This window comes from Phalacrocorax aristotelis, chromosome 1 (assembly GCF_949628215.1).
Source record: "Phalacrocorax aristotelis chromosome 1, bGulAri2.1, whole genome shotgun sequence".
Taxonomy (NCBI): domain Eukaryota; kingdom Metazoa; phylum Chordata; class Aves; order Suliformes; family Phalacrocoracidae; genus Phalacrocorax; species Phalacrocorax aristotelis.
Genome location: NC_134276.1, coordinates 25,407,399 through 25,429,461, shown reverse-complemented (window position 1 = coordinate 25,429,461; position 22,063 = coordinate 25,407,399). Strand labels below are relative to the sequence as shown.

The window sequence follows — 22,063 nt, the reverse complement described above, 5'->3', positions numbered from 1 at the left end:
ATTTGATACAACTTGCCATATAAATTGCCGCTACATCCCTTAGTTTACATATGCAATATAAAAGATTAATAAAACTTGAATGTTTTAACTCTACCTCAAATATCTGTGCAAACTGAGTTTCTTTGCTGGAAAATATTGCATGGATGCAGTGAATAGCATACTTGGCTTGACGAGGGGGTCCTTTTTTAGCTTTATGATGCAACACTGGAAGCAAAGCACTTAAAAAGAGAGAGAAACCCAGATAAGTACCTTTTTCACAAATTGAAAACTTACCAAAATATCAAGCCTAGCAAAAGAGTACAGATACACATATACAGAACACAACACCTCTGCAAAAGTGCAAGTTCTCCTGGTTTTGGCAATTTCTTCAAATAAAGGAAAAAAGGGTTATGTACATGGCTTTCAAGTAACAACAAAAAATAAAGAAACCACAAACCTGGTATTTGTTGATAAAATATCATGAGGCAAAGCAAATATCTGCACAAGTTACTAAATGCTTTTCTGGAAATACTCTCATCTACAGATCTCCATTGAATTGCAAAGTGTTTTTACATTGCCATATCTTGATTGTATGCTTACAGTCATAGTGCAAGCAGCTATGTAGAATCGTAGAATGTCCAGAGTTGGAAGGGAGCCACAAGGATCATCTAGTCCAACTCCTGTCCCTGCATAGGACAACCCCAAATCACACCATGTGTCTGAAGGCATTGTCCAAGTGCTGCTTGAATATCATCAGGATTGGTGCCATGACTGCCTCCCTGGTGCGCCTGTTCCAGGGCTCCACCACCCTCTGGGTGAAGAACCCTTTCCTAATATCCAACCTAAACCTCCCCTGGCACATCTTCCTGCCATTGCCTTGGGTCCTGTCATTGGTCACCAGAGAGAAGAGATCAGCATCTGCCCCTCCTCCTCCCCTTGTGAGGAAGCTGTGGACCGTGATGAGGTCTCCCCACAGTCTCCTCCAGGCTCAGCAAACCAAGTTACATCAGCCACTCCTTGTATGGTTTTCTCCTCGAAACCCTTCACCAACTCTGTGGCCCTCCTCTAGACACTCTCTAGCAGGTTTATACCCTTAACGCACTGTGGCACCCAAAACTCCACGCAGTACTCAAGGTGAGGCCACACCAGTACAGAGTAGAGTGGGACAATGACCTCCCTTGACTGGCTCCAATGCAGTGCTTGATGCACATACTTTCTTCCAAAAGAACGCAGGATAATGCTATAGCATGCAAAAGGAAGAATGAGAAATTCTAAAATCCCATGGAGTAAAGAACACTACTCATATGAAGTAAGATATACCACTTACGATCGTATATGAGGAAAGTCTTCTTCAATTTTACTTCCTGTATTTTTAAAAATTTGTAATGCAGCTTCTGCCACTTTTTCATCATCCATTTTCAAGCAAGCCAGGAGAGATTCGAAAGTTTCAGCTGAATGAAATGAGATAGGGTGCGTAAATGAAAGTACCTGCCAAAATAAGACGGAAGACATGTTAATATTTTTTAAATGTCCACTTATACAAAACATCCCATCAAGAGTAATTTTCCACTCCATACTGGAATATTTATAATTCTCTACCTAGTTTTGTCACGCGATACACTTTTTTTTTTCTGACTTTCTTTAGTACCTCCTAGACATCTGTCTTTATACATGATCTCATCAGTTTTAACTTATTTCTCCAGTCTCAATTTCTTCTCCTGTTATTGTGAACATGAACTTCTCAGTGGTGACATCTACATTAGCAAGTACTGGGTTACAGCAGAAGCAGGTTGTAAGAGAAACACAATTGATGCTAAAGAAGCAATATCCACATTTCAGGGGTTTTACTTCAGAGTATTTGTAGACTGACTGAACTACAATACAACATGTGCTTCTGAAGCCCATCTCATAACTTTGTTTCTCTAAAAGGAATCCAGCTAGTGTGCTCCCAGACTTCATGCTTGTTTGCTAAGTGGAACAACTGGTTGTGCTCTGAAGTTCCTAACTATAAAAGAGTAGTATAGACATACCCCATAGGGTCTCTAGTCCCTCAAGCTTTCCACAGCAGCTTACCAGATCCTTTACCTCTCCTTTAGATTCTTGGAGTCTGTCTTCAAGTATGACAGTCCTCCCATGTTTAAAAAAAAAAGATAATCCTCATCTGATGCTCTCTGAAAGTTTACCTTCTCTTCATTTTTAAGTGGCTGTTGATTATCAGCCTCTTTCCATATAATATTCTGACCCACAGCAAAGAAGCTGTCTAGGAAATTCTTCACACAGTTTTCTTTCACCATGCTACCTTCATCCCAGCTTCATTTCTAGACTCCTACACTTTTCCTTTCCGCATTCTTCTCATGACGTACAGACCACCTTCTTCAGGACAATCTTACTCCTCTTCCTTAAATCTGTCATGCTAGTCCATATGAATATGTAAATTCTGACCTGGGAGCCTTCTTTCAAATATATAGTCCTTCATTACACGATTCATTTTTACCCAGATTCATCTTTGCACTGCTGGTTTTTGCACTTGTGTCTAAACATGCACATCTGGCCAAAGAATCCCATGCTCTCAGATGAATCTACTAGGCCCTTAGTTGATCTAAGATATTCTGAAAACTTCTGCATGAAAGTTCTTTAGATTTTGAGGCCTCTGAAGTCAACAGTCCAACAGTCTGCAGTTGCACTACTCCCAACACTATCGTATAACTGAGATGGTACTATGGCACAAGTACCTTTCCGTGCAAGTACAGGAAAAGCGGACACTACATAGTCTCTGTCAAAGACTTTAGGCTAAAAGCATGAAGTGAACAAAAAGCCCTGGGTAGTTGCATTTTAAAAAAAGTTTCACATTTTTAACAGTACTTGTACATAACACAGTGACCAGCCCTTTTCCTCCTACGAAAAAGGGAAAAGAGAGTAGAATGTACAGTGTCCCTGGAAATGCATCTTGATGGGGTTTGCTATGTTAAATGAGTCTCAAAGATTACACATAGTTGAAATAGATAAGACCCCAGTTTATGAGTAATTCAGGGGAACCACAGTATTGTAGAGATACACAAGTACAGTCCCAAAAGTAGTATAACTATTCACTAACCACTGAATTCACACTCTGAGAATCAGAACTCAGCTGCTGATGTCACACACACAACTTCTGACTTTCAGAAAAACTTCTAAATGATTTATAAGATAGTCTTACTCTGTGCCACGTAAGATGAGCAGAGAACAAAAACCAAACCAGTATTCTTCCAGATAGCCGCCACATGACTATGACTAATGATACAGAGCGCTAATTAAAAATTTATTTTAACAAAATTGCTTCAGAAAGTTTCACATGCTCACTGACCACCAGGCGTATACTTGCCTTAAGCAATTCAAGACCTGCTCTGATTGCCTGGTCAGTAGGTACACCCTCATCTTCATCATCAGCCGTTCCATCTATAGACTTGTTTACTTGCTTGATAAGGGCACTGAAGAGGAAAACAAAAACATGACCTTGTATTTACTGCAATTCCACTTTGTGTGACTGTTTTCATAAGTTTAAGATATAAACTTTATTTAATAAGCTTATTTAAAACATAAAATATAAGCTTGTTTTAAAACAAATATAAGTCAACTACATACATAATCCAGTTGACCTCTTCTCCCCTCTATACTTATGAGGCATTAAGTTAAAAAATGTTTATCCATTATGAATTAATACACACACTATTCCACATGGATGACCAAAATAAGAAAACTATTTGAGTATTACAAGCGACATATTCAGGTAAGAATTATGCTGAGGATACTAACTGCTATGGATTCTTAGTAATTGATGGAAAATAACCGTTCATAATGTCTGTCTAGTCTATTACCAAGAGAAAAAAAATAACCATTAAACAGCTATTCTAAGAGTTGGTGAAAAATTTAAAGACTTCTCCTGTATATATCACCCTGACAGTAATGCTTGGGAGGGTTTTTCTGCCTTTTGTTATTGTTGTTTTGTTTGTTTGTTTAGGTCTTTTTCTTTGCTTGGTTTTTTTTTTTTTTTTCTCTTACACTGTACCCTAGGAAGGGAAATGGTGATTATCCAAATGATCCTATATTAGTGAGTGGTTCAGGCAGCTTCCCTGCCAAGGGCTAAACAATATTAATAATATTCCTTCAGTACACCCTGTAAGTGCTATTTATAGTGAAAGAAAAAAACAACACCCAACACACAAAAAACAAACACCACCCAAAAAAAAATCTCACCAAACCAAACCAGAACTGGTAGCAAATCAAGGGAGAGATCTCCTAGTCAGACTTCCAGTCTCTGGTTTTTTTTCCCCCAAAATTGGACAAAAATGACCACCTATTAAAAAAACCGAACAGTCTGACAGCCTCAAAAATGAAGCAGAAGTTGAGTGAAAATTTACAAAGATGGAAGAAAACCAATCCTCTGGCAAAACTGAAAATACGTGCTTTTTACTACCTTTTTGGGTTTTTTTGCTTGTATACTCTATGGCGATCAGTCAGTAGGTGGACCATGAAACAATTATTACAACCTAGTCCCACATGTGTGAATTTTAGTTTAATTATACATTTTATATTGCTTTTGCGAATTTAAAACACACGTTTTCAAATTTAAAGTAAAAATCTAGTTATACATTGTACTTCATCCAAGACCAAAAGAAAAATCATGTTAAAAACAATGTTTCTGAAACAGATTTTTAAGTGAACCCTCAATGGCTCCATTACATTGTATATGTGACAGGCAGAAAGCAAAATGCTCAAGTACTTAAAAATCAATTACTATCGTTGGAATTAACAGATAAGAATTTACCAGTATTTAGAACTAGTTGATTCTAATAAGATACCACATATCTCAAATACAGCTGTTAAATAACCATTTCAGCAATTACTTTCTCCCCATAACTTCACTGGCTTACTTATCCTTAAAGTCTTGATGCCTCATCACAATCTTCACTTTTTCAGTTAAAGTACTGTTTATGACACTATGAGCTAATATTCTGGGTGGAAAGCTTTAGTGAAGTTTTTGAATAGCCACAGACAGTAATTTCTTTTATTAAAAGTCAGTCACAAACCAAAATTCCCTATCAGCAGCAGATCCACTTTTACTAGCAGGTTGTCTCACCTGTGCTGAATGACAAGTCAATTGTTTGTGTGGCTACATTCTGAATGAGGAGACAAAACACCCATAAGCAAAAGGACACAGAAGAAAATACCACCAGTCACCAGACCTTAAACCACACCCACCTAATCCATTACTGCTTGTGGTTAAAAATTAAATTAGAAACTCTGATTTCCAACCCTGTGATCTACAGCCATCAACACATACACACGCACACACAAATACCTGATGGATTCAGTATCAATGTGCACAGGAGCAATTCTCTCAAGTAGAAACTTTATCATTTCCAGGAAGGGATTTGTTGGTTGTTTTGGGTTGCCCAGCTTCTTTGTTATTTCCCTCTGCAATGTAAGTTTCAATTAAATGTATAATCAATTCTCTTCCAAAAATATTAACATATTTTAAGATCAATTCTTACCACACATCCTTCAGCCTGTTTACAAGAACATGTTGGGCTAACAAGCATTTCTAACTGACTTCTTATTTTTTCATCATCTTCTAGAACTTGTGTGAACTTTTTCATGAAATCTTGAGCTTTCCCTGGATCAGGAAGGTTTCCTTTAAATAAGCAAAAGAAATCACTATTTATGCTAATAAGTATCAGTATTGTAAATTACAGAAGTTTGAAATGTCACATCAAGAAAGTTTCTATGTTTGTTGAAGCTAACCAAGAAGCAGCAGGATATGGGATCCAAAACATCTTAACGTGGGTAGACATATCTATGAGGACAAGAATTTCTAAAATTTTCTATACCCACACACCTCCCCTGTCTATTGGTTTTTCTCTCTCATTTTCCAGTAAGTCTACTTGTCCCGGTTAATAACATTAACAGCTGAAGTTGACCTCATAATGCAAAGCCTATACTCTACAGAAAAATATACTCAGTAAATAGATCACCTGATATGGCAAGCGCAAAAACACCAAAAGGGTATTTTTGCTAAATTACTCCTTCGTGAAACATAAGCTTCACAACAGCTTGCAACAGTTTAGAAAGCTTTAAAACCACGTTTTTCAACCTAATTCTATACTTGCATTTTATATTCTAACAGGACAATTTACTGGTAAAGTGTGAGTATACTATTTAAGATACTTTATGGTTTTGGTACAGTATGTGTTAAGCAAAGCTGGCACAGAAAGTGGTACAGGACTACAGGATAGTTTGTACAAAACAAGTTCTACTAAGTATGTTTTATTATATTTATTTTTTTTAAATGCCACCCAGAACTTAAAAAAAAAAATCAGAAAAGTCAAACTGATCAACTTTAATATTATAAATATAAGGAAAAAAGGATTTGGAACATGGCCCACCAGGCAGCAAGATTTTTCCTCCACATTTTTTACAACATGTACATAGACTTAAGTAGTTTGTTGTTTGGTTTTTTTTTTTCTAGAACAGCTTGCTTTTAAAAAAAAAAAAAAAGGTGGATTTAAAAACAAAATTTCAGAATATTAAAGCAAGTGTTTTTTCTTCTTACTGGTTTTAGTGCTATTGGCTTAGTGGGCTGGGGAGAACAAGAAGTGTTGGTTTAGGGTTGATGGTTTTTTCTTTGCTAAGAGTTCAGGTTACATAGACGTTCTTCCGTTTCCAAACTGCCTTCCTGCTACTGAAACCCAAAAACTCTTCTGCATTCTCCCAACAGAACTTAAAATACCAACACCTCAAAGACAGGTAAGTCAGTAGACAGTGTGGTGGGTTAGTTTACATCAGTTAGTATATATTCTATAATGGTAAAGCGGACATTAACACCCTAGAGTATCTACATTTTGAATTAGTCTACAACAGATACAGCCAAAATGTCATGTGATAAGCTTCATGACCAGACGCTTCTTATACTAAGGAAGCAATTCTGCTTACAGTTGTCTTAATTCTTAAAAGCATATTGTTACAACATGTTTTTCATTATTTGTTTTAAGTTTTATCTGTTACAAAGCTTATTTGTTATAACCTTATAATCTCAAATTATTTTTAAAACAAGAAAGCAATATATTTCAACTGTAATTTTTAGACAGTGTAAATACTTCAACCAACTTACTTGTTATAACCATCACTTTTGAGAATATAGCTTTACTGCTGGCATCTGTCTGCAAGTCACAAAAGAAAAATGTATTAAGTAAGAATTTTACATTATGTATTTTCACTTGAATACCGAGTGAGCAAAACTCCATAATGCATTATCAACAAGTCAGCACCCATAATTTTGCTAATGTATCAGTGTGTTAGAAATTAAATCCACCACTGCAAAGTTAATGCCAGATACTTACAGGAAGTAAAAGATAGATCATGCCTACAGTAATACTCTGTCAGACATACGCTCATGTAAAATATTAAAAAGTAATAAAAATCTACTATATAACTTATAAACAGCAGCGATGAGTTACTTCTGTAACTGTTTTTCACCTAAAGCTTCTTTGTTTTTAAATAAAGTGAACAGCAAGCATCAAATTAATTTTATCTTCTAGATCTCAGATATTGATTCTCGGCAGTAGTTCCCACCTTATTGTAAAGAATTGAGCAAGTCAATAATAAGACAGTTGCTATTCCTGATCAGCTGAACAGTGAAGGCAGAGAATAGCAGTGCAATAGTGAAAGTAATAATCAGGGACCACCACAACAACAAAAAAATGAAAACATAACTGCATTTCAGGATATCTGTGAAGCTTAGATTTCTGTGAAACCAAAGCTGATATAGAATTGTCCAACACCTCCTTACAAGCAAAATTAAGTTTCACAAACCAGACTTCCACCTCATTTATTTTCCTCTTGTCAGTAACTCTTCTGGTACAAGATTTCAAATTCCACATACAAAATCCACCTGAACAGTTATAGTTCTAACACAGAGTAAATGGAAGAGGAAAAGAAAGAGTACCACAAATTTCATGGCCAGTTAAAACTACATAGTAAGCACACTTTCTTTATAAGAATATATTTCTAACAAATAAGTAATGTTTCTGCATCATATCACCTGCTGCTGATGGGAGACAAACTGGATTCCAAGACATGTTTCTCCCGCTTTTAGCTGTAATCCATGGTATTCTACAGACTAGGAAGTTTTATGGAATTACACTGAAGTTTCAAATATTAAGGAAGTATTAGTAAAAACGACAAAGGGAATCCTTAACTATAAATAAAGATAACACCCTAACCATCTTCAGAAAAGCGTTCTAAGGTGGACAACGTGGGGGGGGGGGCGAAAATCTTTCACTGCAGTATAGTAAGTACTGTTAAACAACTCTGAATTCTTCCTAAGTAAAATGAAAAGTGGAACCTGAAAGAAAATTCAAGCTTAGAGCAACATTGTCAAAAGCATATAGACCCATCAGCCTCCAAACCACGAAGGAAGCTCTTCTTTTGCCAATTGACTTCTGACAGATCAGCCTTGGTGACACAACTTACAAAGTCTACAAAACTTCACAAATGTATATAAATAGTATCAGTTATTGTCTACAACTATCAAATTATATTCTTTAGAGAAAAGATTTAAATAAGACACAACCACACTTCATGAGCTTTCACTGAAGAGAACAGTGTTCAGCCACCACCACTGCTAAAATTGTCTTTTTAGAACTCCCTTTATAACAGACAAAATTGGTAGTAGCAAGCCTAAAAATTATAAGAAAATATTAAATCAACTGAGAAGAGTCATCTTGGTAAGAGCTCTTTTTCTTCTAAAATACTTCACTTCAGGCAAATAAACACCTACAGTGGGCCTTTTCATCAGGTTCATATCAGGAAAGAGCTGCTAAGAGATAATGTTGCAAGACACATTTTCATATAAAAGTCTTAGAATTATTATGGAGCAGATAGAAAAGACTTCAAGACAGAGGTCAAAGCCTTGTTCAGGCACATCTAATTCTATATGCATTTTATTAATGAAATCTGCATATAGATCTCAAACAAGGTTCAAACAAGCCATATCAGCTTTGGAGATAACAAAATTACAATTTATTACAATAACCTTGGCTGACACGTGGAAGTGTCTACTACTCAGTGGGCATAAAGGGCAGGATTTGGGGTAGCATAGGGCTGCTGGGGTGACCTGTGCAGGAGGTGGTCAGGGACTCTTGTGCTGGTCAAAGCCACTTCCAGCCAGCTCTGCAACCAACAAACTGACCCACCACCCACCAAAACTTCAACGAGTCAGAGGAGCCTATGGTGCCTCTCAGAAAACATATTTAAGAAAGGGTGGTAGCCATTAGGGGCTACAAGAGAGCTGCCAGGACAGGAAGGACAGCAGAGTAGGAGAAGATCGATGCTGAAGGAAAAGACAAGACACACAAGTAGAGGCAGGAGACATGCCAGGGTAAGAGCTGCTGGAGCTGGGGTGGAGAAGAGGCACTAGAGAAAGTACAACTCTAAAGGTACTGCAGCTGGTGGAGAAACCCACGCTGCAGCAGTGGGTAAGAAAAGAGGAGCAGCAAAATGAAAGGAACCACCATGCCCTGATCCCCATCTCCTGTGCGGCCATCGCCTCACTGAAGGGACTGAGCATGGCGTGCAGCAAGGGGCCTGGGGACCGTGAAGCAGAGAAGAGAAGTGTCTGAAGGGGAGCCAAAGGGTGTTTCTCTAAGTGTTTATTTGTTTGCTTTTATTTCTCAATACCAGAATCAACAATTAAAAGTTTTTGTTAATTGACAAACTAAATTAAGTATAATTCCCCAACTCAAAACAGTTTTGTTGCCTGTGACAGCATATCAAATCACAAGCCCCATAGTTATTCCATGCAGTCCTGTTACTCAAAAGAAAAGTGTAGAAAATCAGTACTTAATAGTGGAAGTTACGATGAAAGCCACATGGACAAACGCAAACATGTCAACAGCATACACTCTTTTGAATGTGAATCTCATGCTAGTATTTATGAAAACCTACATGTTTAATTACAATTGAGGAATAACTTTCATTACATCTCCCCAAAAATAAAAGGAAAAGTTGAAATTTCACTTTCAGCCAAAATGGAGAAAATATCAAAGATACTAACTCAGTTTTAAATGCATAAGTGTATTTAAATTAACCTATGAATATAAAACAGTACATGAAAGATATTTCAATTCAGTCACCAAAAAGCAACAAAGTTTTTTTGTACTAGCAGTTACTGCACTTAGAATTTAATACAACATTACAGCATGTTTTAAATGCAGTGTGTGAAAATTACGAATTTCACTGCAGTCAGGACTGAAACAGTAAGGGATGCATTTTGATTCGATAAGTCTTTTTTTTGTCTGCAAGACAGTAACATTTCCAAGCAGATATATTAGATAATCCAACCACACTTGTAAAAATTGTGTTACCAACTCATCCTGTTCAGTTAATTCCAGCAAATGGATAATTCAGTCATAAAACATCATTAAACTTACTGTGGATTATGCGTATATACGCATATAGAAAATAAAAGTCACACACGCACACATATATGAATGTGAGCATGGCAACACTTTCTACTACATAGTATTTCTGTCAAAAAGCGCCAGATTAAACTTTTGGCATTAAAATAAAGTTTTAGATCACATTCTGAATTATATCCAGAATTTCATCTTATGATTTCCCCCACAAAACATGAGCATGCACATACATATAACTAAAACAACTCCAAATTTTATCAACTGTAGTTTGTTATCTCCATTTAAGAAATTTCAAAGAAGGAAGAGAAAAAAGTAACCTGCTGGGATAAAAACAGTCCAATTTCTTATCTTATGTATGATTAGTAACATTCAAAAAGTTAGGGTGTAGAGGTACTTTTTCTTAATTACTCAATTTGGCAGTCAAAAAAACTGCTGTCCTTTCCTCTCTTTCAAGAGCCAGAACAATCTTGACGAGCTGTAACTCAAACAGCGGAAGCAAGTATTTTAATATCAAATGGCTAGCAAAATATATTTAAAATTCCTAAAACACCCCTACCTCTTCACTTTTTCTACCAAAATGTATACACGTTTCCTACTGCAAGTCTAGTCTAATGAAATACTGGTTAACTTTCACAATACTGCCTATCTGTCATTAAAAATAAGCTTGAGACAGTAAGTCAGGCAGAATTTAAAAATAGCTTATTTTAAGTATAACTGCATATTCACTGTGGGATAAAGATAAAGTGAACTCACTTTGGGTTGTTTTATTAGGTCAACTAAATCCTTGACTTGATGTCGTAGCAGATTTTGACATTTCCACATTTCATTCAATGCTCTAAAAAAAAAAAAGAGCTGTCAAAGTCATCTAATCAATAAATAACACAACTGTCCAATAAGACCCTTTAAAATCTTTTCAACTTCAGACTCAGGAACATGCTTGTCACCTAAAATTTCACTGCTGTGAGCAAAAGCTAAGTGGTTCCTAACGGCATGATACAGAAAATTTAATTGCTCAAATTAGACTGAAACAAAGTGTGATTTTGAAACAAGTTTCATTTCAGATGCTTAACTATACTGCCTTTAAAAGAAGTAGGAAGTAACTGATGTGTGGCCCATGAAGAACTCATTTGTACAAGCCTGAAATCACTCTTCTAAAAACATTCCAAGAAGTAGGCTAGAGCAGATGTTTAAGATTATCATCAAAACAATGTTTTTCTTGCACACAGAAAGCAGTTACGAGATGAATAAATTGTGAAAAGTGGACATGATTAGACTTTTAAGAGACACATTAGAGATATTTGACAAAATTGAAAATTAGCATATCTTCCAGAAAAAATAAGCTCCAAAAAAAAAATTCACAGCTTCACTTAAACTTCCATAAGTAAAAAATCAGTTCTATATAACTAAGTGAAGATACTGTCTTTAAAATGAGTACTGCTGCATATGAAAATGAGAATCCAGAAGTTATTTGTTGCCTGAAATACCAAATACTGAAAAGAAGCCATTCTGCATTTTTCTTTAGCCTATACTAAAAATTATTCAAACAGTAACTTTTTATTTTTAATATACTGTTCTTAATTTTAGTTTGTTACAGTTGTAATATCTGTAGGCAGGTAATACAAGAAATGCGGAGGATTCAAACATATGCTTAAGTCATTCTTTTATATACAAAGCTTTCTCTAGTCTCCCGCATAAGAAAAAACTACATTCAATTTTTGAGTGACTGAGTACTACTAAGTGAAAAACAAAGTAAAACTAACTAAATTCAGTCAAGCTGTGAACATTACAGCAGCAAAATTGTTATTAGTCAAATTCATGCTTATCTACCCATTTTAAACTGGAGAATGCACGTAACATAATTGTAAGTAATACTTCCTTCCTACTTTTAAGTCAGTCTGGCTGCTAAAACAAGGAGCATACTAATTGAGAAGTTGTCAGGTAAGATTTAAGGCTAGTCAACACTACTATCTATGCTATCTCTTTTTTGGACATAAAAGGACCAACATGCACTCAAGCTTCTTGCCAGATCTTTGACAGTACTTTTTAAAAAACTGTTTATGGTTAAAAGGTACTACACCTTGTTAGAAAACACCGTATTAGTTTTGGTTTTGTTTGGTTTGTTTGGGTTTTTTTTCCCCAAAATCCCACTTGAAAAATAGATACTATTGCTCCATTCTATTTTCTGATAGCTCACAAACTACTTTTGTCCACTGGCTCAGGCTATTCACAACAATTTACTAACGTACAGTAATAATTGTATTATAGATTATTTTGCAATAAGTCAAAAATAGCACATACTTCACAGCATTTGAATCCAGTGTTGCGTAAAGGTAATATAAACATTTCATTCGTTCATTTGTTTCCAAGTTGTGAGGGACCATGTACTGAGCAAAGATGCGTTCAACAAGTAATCTGAAAGACAGGATTAAGAAATTTAAACTGTAAAGCAAGAAAGTGGTCTTGAATTGCTAAAACATTAATTCGAAAATTCTCAGACCTATCTAGAGATCAGTTATTGCATATAAAGGCAGAGTTATTATAAAACCTGAAGGTCAAGTTCCATAACTTCCAATAAAACTCAGCATAAACTAAACAAAAATATACCATTGCAGAAGACAATGTTAATGTTAGCAGTAGGACATTTAAGAATTGATATTATCAAAATCAGGTGTATTAATCTAGATAGGAAGCAAAGGGTTTTAGAGAAGAATGTCTCTTAATTATCAGTCCAAAGAAATGTTATTAATGAATCTCATTACAGGTCAGTATTGGGGTAAATTCATTAATTGACCCAAATTAGTGGGCCTTAAAAAAAAAAAAAAAAAAAAAGAGAGAGAGAGAGAGAGAGAAAACTATCATGTTGATTATATTGCATGTTATCATGAAACCCAGAAGGACAATTCAGATACTAGTCAGAGGGAGCTGACTTCCGTCCACACCTCCAAGGTCCCTTCACATGTTAATTATCAGAAGTTTCTGCTATAAAATGGAAGCTCTTTATTTGGAAACAGGAGGAGAGAAAGGTAACTGGCAGACCTGAACCTAGGAAAGACTGCGAAGAAAAAAACAAAAGGAAAACTAAGCCCATGTTGCAATCAAATAACAAGGCGACCCACAACTTTTGCAAATTAACAAAACTGAATAAATAGGTAAAAAGCCATTCATGTACGCTTAGGCTAGAAATGAGAAAATAATCCTTTACACACAATTGGAGGGGGCGGTCAAAACCCAAACCCAACTGTTCTTTAAAGGATCTCAAAATTTAAGAAAAATGCGAGTGAGAGAGATTGGATCTGAAAATCCAGACAGTTCTGTTCACTTCCATGGTACCACGATATAATTGCTTATTTTGGAGATGACTCAGGCCACAAGTTATTTTAAAGGATGCACATGGGTTTGCAATGCCATTTGTATTTGTATCTGATCATGCTGTGAAGGCCGACAGCTCATTTCCAAAGCCAACAAGACCCCCGCAATTAGTCAAGGTGGACTAGTTGCCAAACTAGTTCCGCTTGTGCAACCATCTATTTTTCAGTACAAACGACCATATGCAAGTCTATAGCTGGTATGACTCTGGCAGCACTTTCACTACGAATCCAGGACAAGGCTCTAATTCATGGCTATTATCATACAGAAAAACTGACCTTCTGCAGAGTGAAGTGCCTTAACCATTGTCACTACATGTACTAGACTTATCTTTAAAGCTTACAGGAAAAACATGCAAATCTAAAGCAAGTTTGGCAAAGCAATTTTACTTACTGAATTTTAACATAAAAATTAGCAAGCTACTGAAATATAAACAAAAGCCTTCTTTACTGAGGCAGCGGTGAAGTACAGCTAAAAATTTTGAAATAGTCTAACCTATCTCATCCTTTAGAATCACTTTTTGAAAAAGTATAAGAAAACAACAACAGGACAACATTCGGCTGCAGCTGTAGAAGACTACACACTGGATCAAAACAAACATGATTATAAAATCTCCTCCTTGTCAGCACTTATGCACAAAGGAAAAACAAATTTGTGTAACAAAGTTGCTCCATTTATCCACAAAATCACCTTTCACAACTGACTTACCGGTCATCAATACTGTTTTGATAATATATATGCAGAAGTTTATCTTTGATCCATGATATCTGTTTTGCTGCTTCTTTTCCTGCTTCTGATTGTAATGAATATTTCTTGTATATCTGTGCAAGTCCCATCATAGCTTCCTTCCTCACTCTCCACTTGAGAAAAAGAAATAGTACTCAATTTAGCAGTTCAGAATGGAAAACTGAAAAGATTATAGAATTTCCTGGTAGGTATTTCCTATTCTACACCAAAATAAAATAATTTCATTTACAAAAAAGCTAAATTGAGTTTTTAAGTGTAACGCTTCCTCATCAGTATATACATTGCGTCATGTCTATTATGCTAAACCTTTCAACACCAGTAGCTACTACCAAGTATGCCTCTTGAATTTAGAATTGTTACAAATTTAAGTCAACACTCCATCTCACAGATCTATACTGAATACTTGTGATTGTATTATGGGTACAACAGGGAAAGCATGTCACTGAATTAAAAAAACCAAAGTTATAATGCTAATTTTAAAAGTTTGCCATCAACAACCTTGTTTACCGTCTTTAACGTAAGCAGCAAACCTCAAATTTTACCAAAAAATGAAACATAGCTAAACTAAATTTCAAGACTATTGAAATTTGGAAGCTATTACACTGATTTGCAGTCCTCCAATGATCTAATTAAAAACAGGTAAACTAGCTACCTCTGATGGTGGAACATTTTCCATCAGTAATTTACAATACATTTTGAAACCGGCTTGCAAAACTTCTTATGAAAAATGTTGGAATGTTTTACAAGGGTCTCATTTTACTTAAAATGTCACTAAAACTAAACAACTGGAGCAACACTGTTGTGCTTCAGCCTATTTTTTAATCATACTACTGTAAAAAAAAACAAAACTACAGCACCATGAAAAATGGGGCATTTAAGCCAGGGACAAAAGATGCCTCATTAAATAGACTGCTTTAAAATTGTTAAAATTACTAATGAAAAATCAAAATAGTGCAAAAATTAATTCAGCATTTTTTAGAAGCATTGTTTTTTAAAAAGCTGAATTACAGTCTAGAAATATAATACACAGCCATTATTAGTACTACCTATATCTTACCCGTTTGTCCAATGTTCGTTCTCTGACAAAATTAAGCAAGTGATCATTGACAAGCAAAAGATCTTTTTTAGCAGCAGTAACTATGGATACTATAACATCATGCCTTATGGCCTCTTCAGGATCATGCGACCTTACTTTAAGATATTCTGGAAAAAAACAGAATAAGTATTTCATTTTAAGTATACAACTTCAGCTACTTTTCTTTCTCTAGACAGTACTCAACTGACAGAAGCAGAAAACATCATTTTCTACTGTTTTGAACATCAATGGTAAGAAACCAATAATTTTCTTTAAGATTAACTGAAATGTCAGTAAAACCTTTTATTTCCTTAGAATATAAAATATTTATATTTCTGGCATTATGGAAATAAGAGTTATGGGACTACATTTTTATTTTTATTATTTCTTATAATAGTTAAGCTACGTCTACATTAGCAACTATTATCGCCCAGCAGAATTAGATCTGTAGAGCAGAACAGACAGTGCTGAAAATTTGATATCCACACTATAGACATTTTAAAGTCTTGCTTCAGGCTAGAGGCTACTCTCTTCCTGCAGACCCCATCCCCTTTGGCTGCTGGAGCTCATTAGTTGCACTCCTTACCACAACTTGCGCATTATCCACAAGGAATCTAGTTCACATGCTCCAGGAATACTCCAGTTTAAGCATTGTAAGCAAGGACAAACCAAGAGACATACTTCAAAAGCATGCTCTTTGACCAAGCTATAACACTTATTTAGACACATGCTAGCTAATTCAACTTAAAACAGTTTTTTCTAAATTATTTTGGCCCATTGCTACATATCTGGTAGTACCAATAATCTTATACTATCAACACTTTGAGGTTTCTGCTTCTAAGTGTCAAACATGTTAGCTACCTAACGTCATTTTAGAAATCTAACAAAGAATAAAATGACAAAGTTTACTTATCTTTTTAGAATTATGTATTTTAGGTTAATTTAGAAGCACAAATGGGTAGGAAAATGCACCCAAAAGTCATTAAGATCACTGTACACAGCATACATCAGTGAAACATTGAGAACATTAAGAAACACTGAGAATTCAAATTTTACTCTAAACTAAATTACCAGAGGTTACTGTTCTTCTATTACTGTTCAATGACCAGTGAAAACAGTGAAATCTCATCTGAAATATTGGCCATTAACATTTCTGGTTATCAGCACAAGTGTCAAAAGAGCACATCAAGAAATAAAGGTTTGCACTTATGGAGGTTATGAAATTTTAGATCCAAGTAAAACTTTTTTAAAAAACAGTTTGTTCCACAAGAAAACATCATAAACTAAAGAAACAAAGAACAACGCCACTGCACAAAACAATTCTGGTCTCAAAAACCAGTGAGTCAGAGAAGTTTTTCAACAATTTGACTTTGATCAGCACTGTGGGGAGGGAGAGGAGGGGCAAGCAAAATTACATTTCCCAGAGGATACCATTAGAGGGGGCACAAAGTCTTTCCTCTATGCGCAAAAAAAAAAAAATAAAAAACCAAAACCAAACAACCAACACCCCCCCCCCCTTGAAAATACAATTCTGATAATCAGAGGAAACATCTTTACCTTTCCATTAAAGACAGGACCAGAAACCCTTTTTTTTTTTTTAAAGATGGCTTAACAATACCAATAACTACGAGATGACTTTAGCCTGCCTGTATTTGTGTCTAACTTGACAAATGCTCAGCAAGCAGAAGAGCCATCCCATGCACATAACAGCCCTTTAAATTCCCTCCTTAGAGCAAATGGACAAAGATATTACCTCCGAAGTATTACAAGTAGGAGTTTATCAGAGGAAGATACAGTCTCCACATACATTTTGGGGGGAATAAAACCCAAACCAACTCACTCTCTTTAATTACACTTTTTCATTAAGACATCAGGAGCAACAAACACTAAATGCTTCCATCTATGCCAGTTGCCTTCTTCCTACAGAGGTCTTGAATTACAGGCTCTGTTTGACCTGAAAGAGCAGGAACCAACGCCTGTGGTCACAGTTACATGGACTGTTTTAATGTTTTAGACAGTGCCTGCATAAAATTTACACATTTCAGCTTTGTGGAACTGAGGTCTCTGGTCTGCACCCTAATTAATAAATGCCATGACCATTAGGTTTTCCAGGATGTCTTTGCCTGATCCCACAGTGCTTGATTTCAACAGCAGTTGGGAATGCAACTACTGTAAGAGAGGGAGAGTGATCTCTTTGGTTAAGGCATTCGTTACGTACAGTCCCCTCAGCCTGAGAAGCAGCACTGAAGGCAGGGACTCTGTAACTTAGAGCTACAAGCTCATTTAAGTCCTCCACAACATCTGACAACGTTACTTAGAATTACAACTAACCTTCCTGACTTTTCCAGGAGACAGAATTGTATTTTAATGTTATAATAAATCTGGTACCTGTTAAGTCTTTTGCTAGGTCAGGATGGTTCATAAGGCAGTGACTTGCAAATTTCACACATTCAAGACGAATAGGTACATGGATATCATTAAACCTATTTAGAAACAAGACAATTCATTACAACAACAAAAATACCACTTCTGCCAAAGCAATTAGTTCACTTCTACACAATCTCAAATACCTCTCAAAATATTTTTATCCTTCCCATGCACAATTACATGCACAAAACATCTCTGATTTCACAATATTAAGTAGACTTTCTTCAGGTTAAGAAACAATTCCTGCACTCATTTATTAATTCATGTTTTGAAAATGAAGAGAAATATCCTCTCTTCATATACATAAAAACTCCCAGGCAGACAACCACTATTTATTAGAAAAATGTCCGACATATTTTAATTATCTTTTCTGTAATGCTCCACATATTTAATCATGAATCATGTATCAGCAACTAGAATTTTTTTAAGACTGAGCTATTTGTCCTCTCTTTAAACTTTATAATAGACAGCAAACAAATGGTCATCTAGCCTCGTACAAATTTCTCCTGAGATGGATCACTTCAACTTTAAGATTTCTTTTTGAAAGAGTGAATTAGGTTTGATACTTGAAAACTAGTATTTTCTCATGTTTAATTCTAATATAAGTAATTTTATAATAAAACTATTGATGTAATGAGTTACCAACAACTCTTCTGAAAAATTAAATGCATTTTCAAGATATCTTCAAAATGCTTGCTTTTAAACAAATTAAAAATAAAACTTTAGAACGTTGCTGCTATTGAAATTCTTATTTATCAAATAAAGAGGTTTTAAGGAATAACTATTTTAGTAAAGATCACGTATGTTTTCAAAATGAAGATATTTTAAGAATGGTTCATTTAACACACTATTTTAACTTAGTGAAAATCCTTGAAAATAATAAACACATGTATGTAATTCATAATTAGTTGAAAATAGTAATTATGAACAACAAATTGCATATATTCACATTGCTTCACATTATAACTCAATGAAGCATTTTCCTTTGGGCCCAATTAGATCTGGTATTTTTTGATGATATGTAGTGTTTTAAATAGTTGTATACTTTGAAGTAAAAGGCCTCCCCTCAATTAAGTTTCCTGCATTTTTAAAGGACTCTGGTTTTGATATGATTGAATGCTAAATTATTAACTACTGCATTTGTAATAATTTACAGAATTTATCCCCATTTACTCAAGTCTAAACCATTTTCATCACAGTAGCCATACTTAAGTTTCTGTTGACTACAAGCTCCAGATACATTTTCTATCTCAAACTGGCAGAATATTTAAAAAGCAGAAGACATTTCAAAACCAAGAGACTATGTGTTTGCAACACTTTAAATACTACATACCTCTTTTAAGGCGCTCCTATCATTAAAAAAAAATTGAAACCGGTATACAAATACTGCACATAAGCCTCAAAACTGGCTCAAATATCACCTGATACTGCAAATGTCATTTGATGCTGGTTTAGAATTAATCCATCATTGAATAGTTTCACTTGTGAAGAAATCAAAATAAACTATTCCTTTTTCTTGACAATGGCAATAAAGACAGCTGTAAAAAAATGAACTGAAAAGGGATGATCTGTAATTGTAATATACCTCCCCAGGTAGCACTGCCAAAGTGGTTTGTTTTGAGATGCCAACTCCGAATCCTTTGCCCCAAACATTTTTGCTAGAAGTTTTACAACCTGCAGGCGTTCTTCATTGTCATTGCTCTGGAAAATGAACACTTTTTTAATTACTGCAAAAAAACCCAAACCAAAACACACAACACAAAAAAAAACCCCAACAACCCAAAATCCAACCAACCACCACCTACAAAACCCAACCAAAAAACCCAGAGTTCTGTTTTGTACAGCTTTTATATGAATACACTTCTACATCTCCAGATATATCATAATACAGATCAATACTTCCCTTTTGTACAAATGCGTACCTCAAGACAAAAACCCGCTATTACTGGGAGAAGACAGAACAGTAAAGGCAGTGAAAACAATACACAAAGGAGAGGCAAATACCAATGAGAACAAAGCCTGGTGAAAAATACACAGATACATACATTTAACTGTCATTTACAAGTTATCGATCCTATTAGGAAATGATACATGCCTGTACAAGCTTACACAAATTCAAGCACAAGACAAAACCGACGAAACTCATTCTTTATTTGTCTGCCCATAAAGGCTTACACTTCTCTAGAACAGTGCCTAATTACAAACATTTACTTAAAAAGGAAAAAAAAGTTTTCAGAAAACGAGTTTTTAGAGAACATCAGATTAAAGTAACCAAGATCTGAGATACACAGGACCTGGCTATGTATTTTAAGTCTGTATTTAGAAATCCTGAATTATAATTGATACTTTTCTTTCATATTTAAAATTAGCACTAACAGAGATAAAACAAGGCTTTCTCCAGTATATTTCCATTATCACTGATTTGCATTACACTTTTTTAAAGCAAGAGACAGCATTTAAAGCTTAATACATACTTTGGAAACATGTGCTGACATTTCTGCAATTAGTATGTACTCACTGCTCACCAAATTTTTTCTTTTGCTTATTAAAGAAAAAAAACACAACAGGCTGCAACGCTTCTTTGAAAAGGGAGTAGCTAAAATTAGTTGACATTAACTAGATATTAGTTTATGTTAACTAGATATTATTCACTTACATTATTTATTGTATTATTATATGTATTATTCACTAGATATTATTCACTTATTTTTTTCTGGTAATAAAGGCAAAGACTGTTTACAGTACTGTACTTGTCTACCATCTTTGATATTCTTATTAATTCAACATCACCTTTTAAATGCAAACAAGAAATAAGAGTACAATGTAGCTGTAAGAGTTCTCTAATATGACACCAGTCTTAAAGACCAACTATTTCTCTGACTCATACCATAAATGGGCTGAAAAGTTTGCCAGTATGTCCTTTTAATTCAGCTGCCTAAGAACAGTACAAGCATTTGTAAATCCTTAAAGTAACAGAGCAAGAGAAGGATGAAGAAATCTCTAACACTGATATATTGCTACATTACAAAAGACTGTGGTTCTTCCAAATACACTTTAGCATTAAGTATTAGCAGCATTAACAGTAAATCCATTCATATCTTTGTCCACATTTGACTAATTTTTCCAATTAAACTTCAGCTTGACATTACTGAAAGCCACCTACAACCTCCTCCTCTTAACCTGCAATACATGGTATCTTTTTCTTGAGTTTCAGCTTGTAAGTGTTTATTACACTACAAATTTTTATTCTGTGCCTTCATGGTTAGGAATTCAAAAAAATTTTTTTTTGTAGCCTATATTAGTACACATCCCATCAACTCCCGCTCAGAACAACAAAATATTCAAGAAGTATTAGAGAATCTCTGAATTTCTCTAGGTAACAACACAGATCCAGAGGGTGGAGAGGGAGGGGGTTGGAGGGGTGGAGAGTACACTAAACATTCAGCTATTAGTTACATAGCCAGAAATACAGAAAAAAATAAGGGAGACATTAAGGACAGTTCAGTTGTTTTTTTTAGTGAATTAGCCACAGCAGAAGCTTTCACTGTATTAGCCACTAATCTAATTATAAGACAACCCACTCATGTTTCTAGTCCTGTTTGTAGAAGCAAGGAATATTTGTGTTTATGGACCAAGAGTATTTGGTAATTTCTAAATTTGTGCCCAAACGTTGGTCTCCTTGAAGCTCCTAAAGGTAATAACAATCAACCTATGCTTCTTATTAAATGAAGGCATCACTGCTACAGTTTCTCTCCTTTATTCTACTTTAATCTCTATTTCTTTTTCTAAGGGGGGGGGGGAAATCATTAACATCAACTCTGGGAAAAAAAAAAAATCTTAATCTTGTCCATTCTATGAGACATTGTGTACTTGAAGAGTTACATCTTTCACATCTTCTCAGGTGTGATCCAGCACTCTTTATGCTTACTAGTGTTCCATAACCAACCTGTCAATAAAAATTGACATTGAATACTGATATTTTCCCTTCCCCATATGTACTCCCAACACACAGGCATCT

General features: G+C 35.1%; 1 protein-coding gene across 4 annotated transcripts in view; it reads right to left on the bottom strand.

The window, feature by feature from the left end:
* The window catches only part of PDS5B (PDS5 cohesin associated factor B), a 110,651-nt gene that overhangs the window by 36,337 nt on the left and 52,251 nt on the right, over window positions 1-22,063 (bottom strand). For all 4 annotated transcript variants that reach the window (XM_075084797.1, XM_075084816.1, XM_075084806.1 and 1 more), the window contains exons 9-20: window positions 19,631-19,746; window positions 18,007-18,101; window positions 15,601-15,746; window positions 14,505-14,656; window positions 12,729-12,842; window positions 11,184-11,265; window positions 7,127-7,175; window positions 5,511-5,650; window positions 5,318-5,433; window positions 3,341-3,446; window positions 1,307-1,467; window positions 95-218 (exon numbers count right to left, since the gene is read on the bottom strand). In XM_075084797.1, coding sequence (XP_074940898.1) covers window positions 95-218; window positions 1,307-1,467; window positions 3,341-3,446; window positions 5,318-5,433; window positions 5,511-5,650; window positions 7,127-7,175; window positions 11,184-11,265; window positions 12,729-12,842; window positions 14,505-14,656; window positions 15,601-15,746; window positions 18,007-18,101; window positions 19,631-19,746 — 1,401 coding nt within the window. The remainder of the gene's footprint in view (window positions 1-94; window positions 219-1,306; window positions 1,468-3,340; window positions 3,447-5,317; window positions 5,434-5,510; window positions 5,651-7,126; window positions 7,176-11,183; window positions 11,266-12,728; window positions 12,843-14,504; window positions 14,657-15,600; window positions 15,747-18,006; window positions 18,102-19,630; window positions 19,747-22,063) is intronic.